Raw genomic sequence first — 13689 nt, 5'->3', positions numbered from 1 at the left:
CATTAACTATTACTTCTAAAGTATTATCTGAATACAGTTGGTCTATAACCCCTATAATTTTTACCAACCCCCCCAACCCCTTATAAGAAGTTTTAGTGTTGGCCATTCAACACAGTCAAAAGCCTTAAATACGTCTAATGATAAAATAATTGCTTTTATTTTTTCTTTTCTGTTTCATATATAATGTTCAAAACTCATCTAATTAAATTATCCATTTGTCTTCCCTTAATAAAACCACACTGATCTTCCTTAATATAATTTGCTATAAATCTATTTAATGTATTTGCTAATATAGCAGTAAAAATCTTAGCATCTTGGTTTATTAGAGATATGGATCTATAAGATCCCAGATCTGTTTGATCTTTGTTGGTTTTTGGAATAAGAATAATTAATGAATGCCTCCAAGAAGCAGGCATTGTCTCTCCTTCCATTATTTTGTTATCAAATATTTTTAACTTAGGTATCAAAATGGAACTAAAATGCTTACAATATTCTGGACCCAATCCATCAGGGCCTGGTGTTTTACTATTTTTCAACTTATTCATAACTTTGGCAGTTTCTTGTTCCTTAATCTCTTCCTCTAATATTCTTTTATTATCTTCCAATAATTTAATTTTTAAATTCTCATTTATATAATCTTTCTATATTCTCTTTCATTACATTATTTCCTTTATATAATTTCTGAAAAAATTCATGAAAAATCTTCAGTTTATCTTTCATTATATTACAACTTTTACCTTTTCTATCTTTAATTATCCCAATTGAATTTTTTACTCTTCTATTTTTACACATTCTAGCTAATAAGAATTTTTATTATTAATTTTTTTTAAAAAATGCTGCTTTAAATACATCAAATCTCTCTGGACTTTCTGTATTTCTGAGTTATCTAGTTCCTTTCTCTTAGCCAGAATTACTACCAAAATTCTTACATCTTTTTCTTTAAAAAATTGTTTTCTAAATTTTTCAGATCTTCTTCCAATTTTTTCACATTTTTCTCCATATTTTTTTTTAATTTACAGGATTCCCTTATCGTTATTCCTCTTGAGATTGCTTTCATTGTGTTCCACAACAGGCCTAATTTAGCACCTCCTGCTTCATTTATTGTCCATAATTCTAGCCATTCCTTTATCTTTTGTATTACCTCTGGGTACTGTAAAATATTATTATCTATTCTCCACCTTATAAAGTCTTTATAATCTTTTTATTTCAATCTCTATTGACATCAAAGCATGATTAACTATCTTAGAAATTAAATATTGAGATGTGAATATAAAATTATTCCAGAGTAACTATTATGTACAGCTGAAAAGTATATCTTCTTTCATCACCTTTCAATTCTATCCAAATAGCCTTCAATTGGTTATTTCTTACCTTGTTCCTCAGTATTGTATTTCTTTGATAAATATCATTCCAACCATAAAAAGTTTTATCTTTTATCTTATCCATAACCATATTAAAATCTCCTGCCATAATATAACCTTTCTTTACTTTTTCCGTTTCTTTAGAAACCGTATAATAAAATTCTTCCTGTTTATTATTAGGTGTATACACATTAACCAAAATATGTTCTTCCAACCCCATTTACCTTGTATTATTATATATCTACCATTAAATTCTTTTACTACCTTTTCCACTTTAAATTCAGTTTTTAAACATTATAATTGCTACACCTCTAGATTTAGAAGTTTCAGGAAAAAAATTATCTACTGTATGTCTATATTGTTCATCTTTAATCCATTGACTCCATTTTCTGATTGATGTGTCTCTTGCAGAAATACAATGTCCACCTTGTTTTTCTTCAGTAGTGCTTCTATTCTTCTTTTCACTGTTGATCCTAGGCCTTTTATGTTTAAAGTTGCAAGTCTTATTCTTTTACCCCCATGTAAATTCAAACATTCTCCTTCCAATAGGTCCCGTGTGGAACCTCTCCTCCCACCAAACTAACAAAAATAAACTAAAACTTAAAATTAACATGACAACACCGAATAGTTGACTACTGCCAATCTTGTGAACATATAATTTTTCTCCCACTCCACCGTAGTCCCACACCATAACCTACTGGCCTAGGCAAAAGATAGGGTGGTGATCTTTTTATTTGGCTTTTACATTTCTACTTAATGTTTAATAAAATAAAATAAAAACCCTTCTCCACCACTCTTTCCCTTTAATTATAAATCAATTTTAAAAATAAGGTTTAAGGCTCAGATTTTAGTAATTTTACTTTTGTTATTGGTTTTACTACCTAAAATTAGTATATTTAATATAATTATACCAGTAATATATATATAAAAACAAAAAAGAAAAAGAACAAAAAGAACAAAGAAGTCAGTTCTTCTTAAGGGGAAAAATAACATAAAAAAAGAAATTTAAAAAAGGGGGGAAATGTTGATCCATCTTCTTCCAGAAATCTGGTTGTTTCTGGATCATCCTTCTGTTTCTTTATTTGTAGTTGGGGTTAACTCCTGACTTTCCTCTTCTTCTTGCCAGAGTTTCCAAGCCTTCAGCAGTTCTTTATCTTCATTGCAAGAGTAGGTTTTGAACAGAACCTTGTCTTTTCAAATTTTCCAAAAAAAAAAAAAAAAAAAAAAAAAAGGATGACCCCATTGATATCTGAAGTTGTTTTTCATGAATGCTGCTGTGACGGGCTTCATAAGATTTTCTCCAATTCAAAGATTCATTGCATCAATCCTGGAAGATCTGTATCTTATTGTCCCGATAGACCAGCTGGTCTTGTTTTTGTTTAATTACTCTCATAAATTGTTCTTTCTTTGTATAGTTAAAAAACTTCACCACTGGTGTAATTCTGGGGCTTTTGGGGTTACCCAGGAAATGTGTTATTTTCATTCTAGGGGATTGGAATGCTAAAGTAGGGAGTCAAGAGATAAAAGGAACAACAGGGAAGCTTGCCCTTGGAGTTCAAAACGAAGCAGGGCAAAAGCTAATAGAGTTTTGTGAAGAGAACAAGCTGGTCATCACAAACACTCTTTTCCAACAACACAAGAGGCGACTCTACACATGGAAATCACCAGATGAGCAATACCGAAATCAGATTGATTATATTCTCTGCAGCCAAAGATGGAGAAGCTCAACACAGTCAGCAAAAACAAAGCCTGGAGCTGATTGTGGCTCTGATCATCAGCTTCTCATAGCAAAATGCAAGCTTAAACTGAAGAAAGTAGGAAAAACCACTGGGCTAGTCAGCTATAATCTAAACCACATCCCTTATGAATACACAGTGGAAGTGAAGAACAGATTTAAGGAACTAGATTTGGTGAACAGAGTGCCTGAAGAACTTTGGATAGAGGCTCGTAACATTGTCCAGGAGGCAGCAACAGAAACCATCCCAAAGAAAAGGAAATGCAAGAAAGCAAAGTGGCTGTCCAACGAGGCCTTAGAAATAGCAGAGAGGAGAAGGGAAACAAAATGCAAGGGAGATAGGAGAAGTTACAGAAAATTGAATGCATACTTCCAAAGAATAGCAAGGAGAGACAAGAGGGCCTTCTTAAATGAACAATGTAAAGAAATTGTGGAAAATAATAGAAAAGGAAAAACCAGAGATCTGTTCAAGAAAATTTGAGATATTAGAGGAACCTTTTGTGCAAAGATGAACATGATAAAGGACAAAAATGGGAGAGACCTCACAGAAGCAGAAGACATCAAGAAGAGGTGGCAAAAATACACAGAGGAATTATACCAGAAAGATTTGGATATCTCAGACAACACAGATAATGTGGTTGCAGAACTTGAGCCAGACATCCTGGAGAGTGAAGTCAAGTGGGCCTTAGAAAGCTTGTCTAACAACAAGGCCTGTGCAGGTGATGGGCATTCCAGTTGAACTATTTAAAATTTTAAAAGATGACGCTGTTAAGGTGCTACACTCAATATGCCAGCAAGTTTTGAAAACTCAGCAGTGGCCAGAGTATTGGAAAAGATCAGTCTACATCCCAATCGCAAAGAAGGGCAGTGCCAAAGAATGCTCCAACTACCGTACAATTGCACTCATTTCACACGCTAGCAAGGTTATGCTCAAAATCCTGCAAGGTAGGCTTCAACAGTATGACCGAGAACTCCCAGAAGTACAAGCTGGATTCTGAAGGGGCAGAGGAACTGGAGACCAAATTGCTAACATGCACTGGATTATAGAGAAAGCCAGAGAGTTCCAGAAGAATATCTACTTCTGCTTCATTGACTATGCAAAAGCCTTTGACTGTGTGGACCACAACAAACTATGGCAAGTCCTTAAAGAAATGCGAGTGGCTGACCACCTTATCTATCTCCTGAGAAACCTATGTGTGGGACAGGAAGCAACAGTTAGAACTGGATATGGAACAACTGATTGGTTCAAAATTGGGAAAGGAGTACGACAAGGCTGTATATTGTCTCCCTGCTTATTCAACTTATATGCAGAATACATCATGTGAAAGGCTAGACTGGTTTGCCGGAAGAAATATCAACAACCTCTGATATGCACATGATACCACTCTGATGGCAAAAAGTGAACAGAAATTAAGGAACCTTGTAATGAGGGTGAAAGAGGAGAGTGCAAAAAAACAGTCTGAAGCTGAACATCAAAAAAAAACTAAGATCATGGCCAATGATCCCATCACCTCCTGGGAAATAGAAGGGGAAGATATGGAGGCAGTGACAGATTTTACTTTCTTGGGCTCCATGATCACTGCAGATGGAGACAGCAGCCACAAAATTAAAAGACGCTTGCTTCTTGGGAGGAAGGCGATGACAAACCTTGACAGCATCCTGAAAAGCAGAGACATCACCTTGCCAACAAAAGTCCACATAGTCAAAGCTATGGTTTTTCCTGTCGTGATGTATGGAAGTGAGAGCTGGACCATAAAGGAAGCTGACCGCCGAAGAATTAATGCTTTTGAATTGTGGTGTTGGAGGAGGCTCTTGAGAGTCCCCTGGACTGCAAGGAGAACTAACCTATCAATTCTAAAGGAAATCAACCCTGAGTGCTCACTGGAAGGACAGATCCTGAAGTTGAGGCTCCAATACTTTGGCCATCTCATGAGAAGAGAAGACTCCTTGGAAAAGACCTTGATGTTAGGAAAGTGTGAAGGCAAGAGGAGAAGGGGACGACAGAGGATGAGATGGTTGGACAATGTCATCGAAGCTACCAGAATGAATGTGACACAACTCCGGGAGGCAGTGGAAGATAGGAGGGCCTGGCGTGCTCTGGTCCATGGGATCACGAAGAGTCGGACACGACTAAATGACTACGAGGAAATGTGCTCTTTCTGTGTCCTGTTTAACCACGTGCTGTGTTCCCATTATGGCGTTAACCCAAGCTATAATCTCTTTTTTTAGGTCTTGTCTGTGTTGCAGTTGGAAATTCATTATTTTAGACCTTCTGAGGTTATCCTCTGTGTAGATCAGCCTTTTATTGGTTTCATTGATTTTTTCGTCCAAGCTGTTAATATTTTTTTAAATCTGATTCAACCCTGATTCCAAGCTCTTTAATTTTGCTTTTGAGATCTTTCAGCTCCTGTGAGACCCTTGAAATTTGATCTTGGAACTTAATAATGCTCATTTCAATAGACTTAGCTTGTCTCTCTGTTTGATCAAAGCCTTCAGATATTTTACAGGACATGTCTTTTACAGCCTTCATGAGCTCTTTCTTCCATTGCTTCCTGTTTATCTTTTTCAATTGTTGTCCTCGTCAGTCTTTCCAAACTGGGATCTGAGGGTACTGGGTTTTTTCTCTTATCCAAGTGGGGTTTTTAGCAGATTTATCTCTCCTCCTTGACATAGAGAAGTCTAATTAAGAATAATAATTATTGTTACAAGCTTTTCATTAGGAGCAGGGCAGTATGAGAAATGCAGCAGCTTATGGGACCCAAAAGTGAAAGTAGTTTTCAGTTTTAAAGCAACACAGTCCTTAGAGAGTTTAATTAAATATACACATTCCTTATATTTCCCTTCAAAGATTTACGCAAAAAGAACCAGTCTTCTAGAAGAAGAAATGCATTTTAAAAACTTTTTTACCGTGCCGGGGATACGGAGGTTCAGCTCTTAGCTGGTCATTCCTCCGAACGGAAGTGACGTTCCACAAGGAAATTTTAAAGGGTGCTGATTATCGCAGGCTGAGAATTGTCTTCACTTCCCCTGTTCAAAAAAATGTTCTTTGTTACAGAGAGAGTGTGTGTGTCTTGCATATTTTCTGATGGAGTGTGAACCTTTCTCTTACTACAGGGCACAGGGGCAGCGAGTTTCGATGAGTTTGGGAATTCCAAGTATCAAAACCGCAGGACAATGAGCACCTCTGACCGCGCAATGATGAATGCATTTAAAGAAATTGCCAGCATGGCAGACAGAATCAATCTCCCCCGAAATATAGTTGTAAGTTCTTGCTTCTTCCTCTCAAATTGTTCTGGCGTTTACTTAGTTAGCATAATATAATGAGCACATGAATTTTTGATATTATTGCTAATTAAATGGCCTGGAGTTAATTAAATTTTGTCTGCTTACTTTGAAGGATCGAACAAATAATTTATTCAAGCAAGTATACGAGCAGAAGAGCCTGAAGGGAAGAAGTAATGATGCCATTGCCTCCGCTTGTCTCTACATTGCTTGCAGACAAGAGGGTGTTCCTAGAACATTTAAAGGTAACTCTACTGTGACTTGTGGCCCACGTAGTTTTCATTGCCCTATGCTTGATTAGGTATAATACCATTTTGTTTTTCACTGTCCAAGAATAGTGCAGCAAAGCATCTATGGGGAAATTGGCTTCATGTTTTAAATTTTGATTTTCCCTTTTCTGCATGCATAGCAAAAGTAAAAAACAAGATTTATGGCACCTGAAAGAGAAACAAATAATATATATCATGCAAATTTTTGCGATTTTCTGATTTGGATTTTCTTTTGTTGTGAAGTTTGGAAGGTAAAGTGATAATTTTTATTAAATATTATTGTATTTTTCTACTTTTCTATCTGTTACAGCCAGAGTGATTTATTACAATATATTCCATTCATTACATCTCATATATAAAATCATATATAAAATGTTTGAGGGTGGGAGTAATGTTCCAATGATTAACCACTGTGTCCAAGAGCAGCAGTGTGATTTGGAGAAAAAGAGTCCTAATGTGATCATGTCACATTAAAGATGTGACTCTGTGCGTGCACATGCTAGCCCTCTTGTGTGGGGATTTTACATACTTTTGTTTATTTTTTTTAGAAATATGTGCTGTCTCCAGAATTTCCAAAAAAGAAATAGGCCGGTGTTTTAAACTCATTTTGAAAGCTTTGGAAACAAGTGTGGATTTGATCACAACTGGAGATTTCATGTCCAGGTTTTGTTCCAACCTGGGTCTCCCTAAGCAAGTCCAGATGGCTGCAACACACATTGCACGTAAAGCGGTGGAATTAGACCTGGTTCCAGGAAGGAGTCCCATCTCGGTTGCCGCTGCAGCTATTTACATGGCTTCACAAGCCTCAGCAGAGAAGAGAACTCAGAAAGGTAATGTCTTACTTTCTTTGTTCATGCAAGGAATAAGCCATTCCTTTAGAAAGAGAAGAGGTCTGTATTGATGTCAGAGGTGTTTCTGATTTTAAATGAGGGCAGAGTATGGGAGGGAACACCCATGAATTGCTGTGTCGAGCTCCTTGTGTGGGTTTCCATATCTGACTACTAAATAGCTGTCTTTGCACTATGCAATTTTACCATTTCTTCTGAAATATGAACAGAATAGACAGTATAGTATAGGAATACACATCATTAAGTGAGCTAAATTACAGTGGACCCTCGACTTACAGACGGCTCGACTTACAGACTTTTCGAGTTACAGACTTCTCTGGCCGCAAAATTTAGATTCGACTTGCAGCCGGAGAATCGACTTACAGACCAGAAAAAATCCAAAATGGAACAAAACTAGAATAAAAACTGCCAGTTATGGGATTAATCGGTTTTCAATGCATTGTAGGTCAATGGAGATTCGACCTACAGACTTTTCGACTTGCAGCCACCGTTTCAATACGGATTAATTCCGTAAGTAGAGGGTCGACTGTAAACAGAATCTGAAGCTCATGTTCCATTTGATTGGAGTTTCCTCAAAAGGGTAAGGTTCTGTGGAGTAAGGTTGCACTTTGTGGATCTTTCATAGGTAGGAATCTGGAAATCTTGTAAGTTGATTGAAAGCACAAATTTGGGTGGGGAAGGCCTGCCTCTCTCCTTTGATTTATTTATTTTTCTTTTTTGTGGCCTCTGTGAATGCACACATATGGGTATTGTCTGCGCCGGCACTGACTCTCTCGGAACATTCTAGAGCTAAAAGTAACAATTTTATGGTGTGATCCTCCACAAGGTATATGCTCCTCCCACCTACCATCTTCCCCAGTTCCTTTTTTCCGCCGAGCTGAACGGTTCTCAGGAAAGATTGAGCGCTTCGCTATTTGCCTTTTGGCTATTTTTCTAGGCTCCTTTGAGCTTTTGTTTGTTTATCTTTACTTTAAATTACCTACTTAGTGATCCTCCGCATCTTTTGTTTGCCTAATCGGCTTCCCGCGGTCTTTTTATTCCCTTCCCTTCCCCCCCCCCCCCAGTTCTTTGCTTATAGCCTCTCCGTCTCCTTTTAAAAGGTGTATGACCTGTGTGAATAAAATTGCACTTTCGGACCGGCATAGCCAGTGTCTTTTTTGTTTGGGTGAGGAACATCCTACCCATTCGTGTCCTGCTTGTAAAAATTTAACCAAGCCGACACTAAAACAGAGGCTCCAAAGACTTCGGTCTTACCTTTGGCAAACAGCCATGAATCCTCCTACTTCGTCTTCGGAAGCGGCTAGATCTCCTGCCCTTTCAGCCGATAGGCTTCCAGCGGGCCAGTGTACCTCTAAATCTACCTCTGTGCTACCAGCTAAGGACACCGTTGAGAAAGCAAAATCGTCTGGTAAGCACAAGTTGCCCTCCTCTCAGAAGTCTTGAGCGCATGATGCAAGCTCGAAGAAAAAGCCCAAACCTGCCCCTAAGAGGCCTAGAAAGGACAGAGTTCCCCGGGTGGAGCCCCCTCAGACTTCTCTGCCTTCCCCCATCCTCGAGGAATCATCCAGAGAAGCCCCTGACTTGGCCTCCAATGGAGATGAAGCCCATGATGTCGCGCCCCCCCCACGATGCCGCCCCAAACCCCGAGCATTGGCCTCAACGCGGCTGCACCACAGTCCAGCCCAGCCTCAGCCCATTCAGACCCTGACTCAGGGCGGGCAGCTGAAAGCTCGGCATCCGATCTGGAGGTTCCCCCTTCACCTCCACGGAAGAGAAAGGAGAAACGAAAGCACCTCTCCCCACTGAGTTCCGTGCCATCACAAGGCGATTTTTGCCCTTTTCCAATGGTACCATACCATTTTGACCCCTTCATCTGGCAGACCCTGTACGAAAGGTACCAGCCTGAACAGGCTAAACGGCCCCGAATGATGCCGTAACTTCCCCATACCGCCCCTTTCGTGGACTAGAATGGCCTTCGCGCAACCATTTTGGCCCCGACGGCTTCAGCTCCGCCTGTATGCCCTCCTGCCCCATCTAAGCCAATGCCTCTAACTTGAATGTGAGACAGAGCTCATGAGGCCGTACCCCTACGTCCTGCACCATCGATGCTGGACCCGATGCCATCTCAAGGCCCCTTTGAAGGCATGCCTATCCAGTGGCACCAAGCTCCCCTGACAGATGGCTTTGGTCCATCAGACTACCCTTCATCTCCAGGCTCCCCTGCATCTTCGGAGGCACAGCACTCTGAGTCCTCCCATGAGCCTGAGATTCCCCTTCCAGTCCCAGATACGAGGGGCAGCCATGCTTCGTCCTCCTCAGATGACTTCTCCTCCTATGCTTATTTTCCAAATGGCACAAGCCCTGAATCTCGACACCGAACAGCCCTCGTCCGCGGATGCCGACCCGGTGTTCGATGACATCAACCAGGAGCATCCTGTTCCATTGAGTCTCCCCTTTAACAAGTCCATTCTTCAGCTTATTAAGGATACTTGGGGAAAACCTCCTTCTACTATGCAGATTTCTCACCGCACCGATGGCCTCTATAGGACCTACGGTGTTGATGCTGAATTCCTTAATAAACATCCAGTGCCTAACTCTGTTACCGTTGAATCCAGTCAGGCCCGAACCCAGACTAGGTCCAAGGCTACCCTTGCCAACAAAGACGGCAGAAAAGTTGACACAATGGCAAAACGAATTTACTCTCTGCAAGCCTTTTTGCTCAGGAGTATCAGCTACTAGGCAACCATGGGTGCCTTTCAGCGTCATCTTTGGAATCAAGTCCTTTCTCTTACTGACTCATCTCCTGAACCCATGAGATCTGATCTCATCAACATCCATTCGCAAGCCATTTCTCTTGCCAAATATCAGAGGATTGCGGCGCGACACTCTGCTGAGGCTGCTTCTAAAACTTTGGTTACCTCCATCTCTATTTGATGCCATGCCTGGCTCAAATCCTCCACGATCTCTGATGACACCAAGACCAGAATCGAGGATTTACCCTTTGATGGTGCCAGACTGTTCAATTCCACAACCAATGATACCATGGAGGACTTTCATAAGAAGCGCAAAACCGCGCGCTCCTATGCTGCTCAACCTTCTACCTCTTACCAACGGCCCTTCTACCGCTTGGGCCAGTTTCATCCCAAACAATACCAGAATGAACGGTTCCAGCCTTATAGACAGTATTGTCCTCACCAAACTGACAGGTCCTTACCTGCACCTCAGCATCTGATGGCATCATACCGGCCTCAAAGCTTACCTCGGCAGCGTCAGTCCTTTCGTAAAGGACAACGAAAGGGTAAGCAATATTGACAACTACCTATGCCTGCCTTTTCTGACATTCCTCTTTACCCACTGAACTGTACCAAGCTGGCCCCATTTCTCCACCGTTGGCAATCCATCACCTCAGATAAATGGGTTCTATCCATCATAGCATCTGGCTACCTCATAGTATTCTCCGAATTACCCACGTTGGGGTTTATCCGTTACACCCCCTACTCCTCTGCTCTGCGGGATGAGGTTACCAAACTTCTCCAGAAGCATGCCATTTTTCCAGTCCCTACTTCGGACTCCCTCAACGGTTTCTACTCAAAATACTTTACTGTTTCCTAAAAAATATGGAGGCCTCTGCCCCATCCTTGATCTCACTCACCTCAACCGTTTCATATCTCCCTTTGCTTTCGCAGGGAGACTGGTTCATAATTATCAACCTGCAGGACACCTATTTCCACATATCCATTCATCCGGACCATCAGAAATTCCTCCGGTTTCATTTCAACGGCACCGCTTTCCAATTCTGTGCCCTCCCGTTCGGGCTCTCCACCACCCCCCGGACTTTCACCAAGTGCATGGCACCGGTGGCTGCCTTCCTCCGGCTACAGGGAGTAAACATTTATCCCTACATCGATGACTGGTTGATAGTGGTGACATTGTACCACAATGCCATAAAAGCACGAGACACAATGCTCCATACGCTGTACAGTCTCGGCCTCAAGATCAACCTCGAGAAGTCGCACTTTATTCCAAAGCAGACAGCCAAATTCATAGGCATGGAAATAGACTCCCTCCGTGCAAGAGCTTTCCTGACTCCAGACAGGATCAGGAAAATCCAAAAGACTGTCCGCCTTTTCCAAACACATCACTCCGTTTCGGCACATCACGCCCAACACCTCCTGGGGCTCATGGCATCGACGACGGCTGTCGTCCAACACGCCAGACTCAAAATGAGATCCCTGCAGGCATGGTTCCTTTCCCTGTTCAATCCCGAAACAGATCTCCCTTCCACCCTACTGCAGGTGACACCAGAACTAGCCTCCCAGCTCGACTGGTGGACTCGCCCTGACAACCTCCTCATCGGCAGGCTTTTCTTGCCTCTCAGACCTTCCATACAGGTCACAACCGACACCAGCCCCATGGGGTGGGGTGCACACTGCCTTCAATACACAGTCCACGGACTCTGGTCAAATCAAGAACTGCCACTTCACATAAACCATCTAGAACTGTTGGCAATCATCAAAGCATTCTATGCCTTTCTTCCCCTCATCCAAGGTCAGGTAGTGCAGTTGGCAACAGACAACACCACTGCACTCTTTTATGTCAACAAGCAAGGAGGTACCCACTCCCCTTCTCTGCTCTACCTAACTGTCGACCTCTGGGAGTGGTGCTATTCCCATCATGTTTTCCCTATTGCCGTCCACATTTCCACTGACAACACCCTGGCAGATCGGCTCAGTCGACTACCGACGAGAACACACGAATGGACTCTGAACGATGTCATATTCCAACGGCTGTGCCAGCGATGGGGCACACCCTCAATAGACCTCTTTGCAGCCGATGCCAACAAGAAATGTCCCCAGTTCTGCTCCAGAGCGGGACGGGACAGCAACTCTCTGGGAGACGCGTTCCTGATGGACTAGTCCCAAGATCTCCTTTATGTATTTCCCCCTCTGCCTCTGCTCCAGAGGGTGATCATCCATCTCCGACAGGACAGGGCCAACACGATCCTGATAGCCCCGTACTGGCCCCGCCAGCCATGGTTCACTCACCTGGTCTCGATGTCGTCGGACATGCTCCACCTTCCTCTCCGCCCAGATCTCCTCTCGCTCGACCACGGCCTCGTTCTTCACCCAGATGTCGCCTCTCTGTCTTGCGGCATGGAGGATACTCCCGTCGTGATGCAGGTTCTTCTTCAAGCCCGAAAACCTTCCACTACCCTTCTATACGAAAATAAATGGAACTCTTTCTTAAAGTATACTCAGGACAATAACTTACCTACTATACCTGTCTCTTTGAAGACTCTGCTCGCTTACCTCCTGCATCTCTTCAGTTTCGGCCTTTCCCAGTCCACATTAAAGGTCTATCTTTCAGCCATTATGGCTCACCAGCCGGATGATTCTCCCTCCTCTAAGTTGTTTTCTGACCTAACTGTCAAGAAGTTCCTCAAAGGGCTCAACAACATTCGCCCTCCTCAACAACGCATCACCCCCCAGTGGTCACTGCAGCTGGTTCTTCATGCCCTGATGCGGCCTCCGTTTGAGCCCATGGTGTCCATCGACCTCAAATTCCTCACTCTTAAATCGGCCTTCCTTGTTGCAATCACATCAGCCAAACGAGCTAGTGAGCTCACTGCTCTTCAAGCTGATCCTCCCTTTATCCAGTTTCACCCTGATAAAGTGACTCTTTATTTTGATGTTTCCTTTCTCCCGAAGGTGGTCTCCGATTTCCACCTCAACCAACCCATCATACTACCCTGCTTCAAGTCTCCTTCGTCGCCCCTAGAACATATGCTTCATAATCTCGATGTCAGACGTGCCCTGGCTTTCTATGTCGAAAGAACAAAAACTTTTAGAAAGTCCAACAAACTTTTTCAGTGCTTTCATGGCCCAAACAAAGGGGCCCCAGCCTCCTCTCAATCCATAGCATGTTGGATTGTACAGACTATCTCCCTTGCTTACAGCTTGTCGGGGAGATCCCCTCTAGAACGTTTGACAGCTGATTCCACCAGGGTGCTGTCCACCTCTACTGCCTTTCAACGTGGCACCGAGGTTCCTGACATGTCGTGCCGCTACGTGGTCCACACCGTCCACGTTTGTCAAGCACTACCGTCTAGATGTCAGAGCACACCAAGATGCTGCATTTGGCAGAGCTGTCCTGTCATCCTTCTTACCGTGACGACCCACCAACCGGTAAGTGCA

General features: G+C 42.4%; 1 protein-coding gene across 1 annotated transcript in view; it reads left to right on the top strand.

Moving 5' to 3' along the window:
• Positions 1 to 13689, top strand: part of GTF2B (general transcription factor IIB) — a 51382-nt gene that overhangs the window by 36543 nt on the left and 1150 nt on the right. Inside the window, exons 4-6 of the mRNA XM_020794594.3 lie at positions 6211 to 6357; positions 6494 to 6623; positions 7196 to 7477. Coding sequence (XP_020650253.1) covers positions 6211 to 6357; positions 6494 to 6623; positions 7196 to 7477 — 559 coding nt within the window. The remainder of the gene's footprint in view (positions 1 to 6210; positions 6358 to 6493; positions 6624 to 7195; positions 7478 to 13689) is intronic.

The sequence above is a fragment of the Pogona vitticeps genome, chromosome 4 (assembly GCF_051106095.1).
Source record: "Pogona vitticeps strain Pit_001003342236 chromosome 4, PviZW2.1, whole genome shotgun sequence".
In the NCBI taxonomy this organism is placed as follows: Eukaryota; Metazoa; Chordata; class Lepidosauria; order Squamata; family Agamidae; genus Pogona; species Pogona vitticeps.
This window is presented reverse-complemented; position numbering and strand designations above follow the sequence as displayed.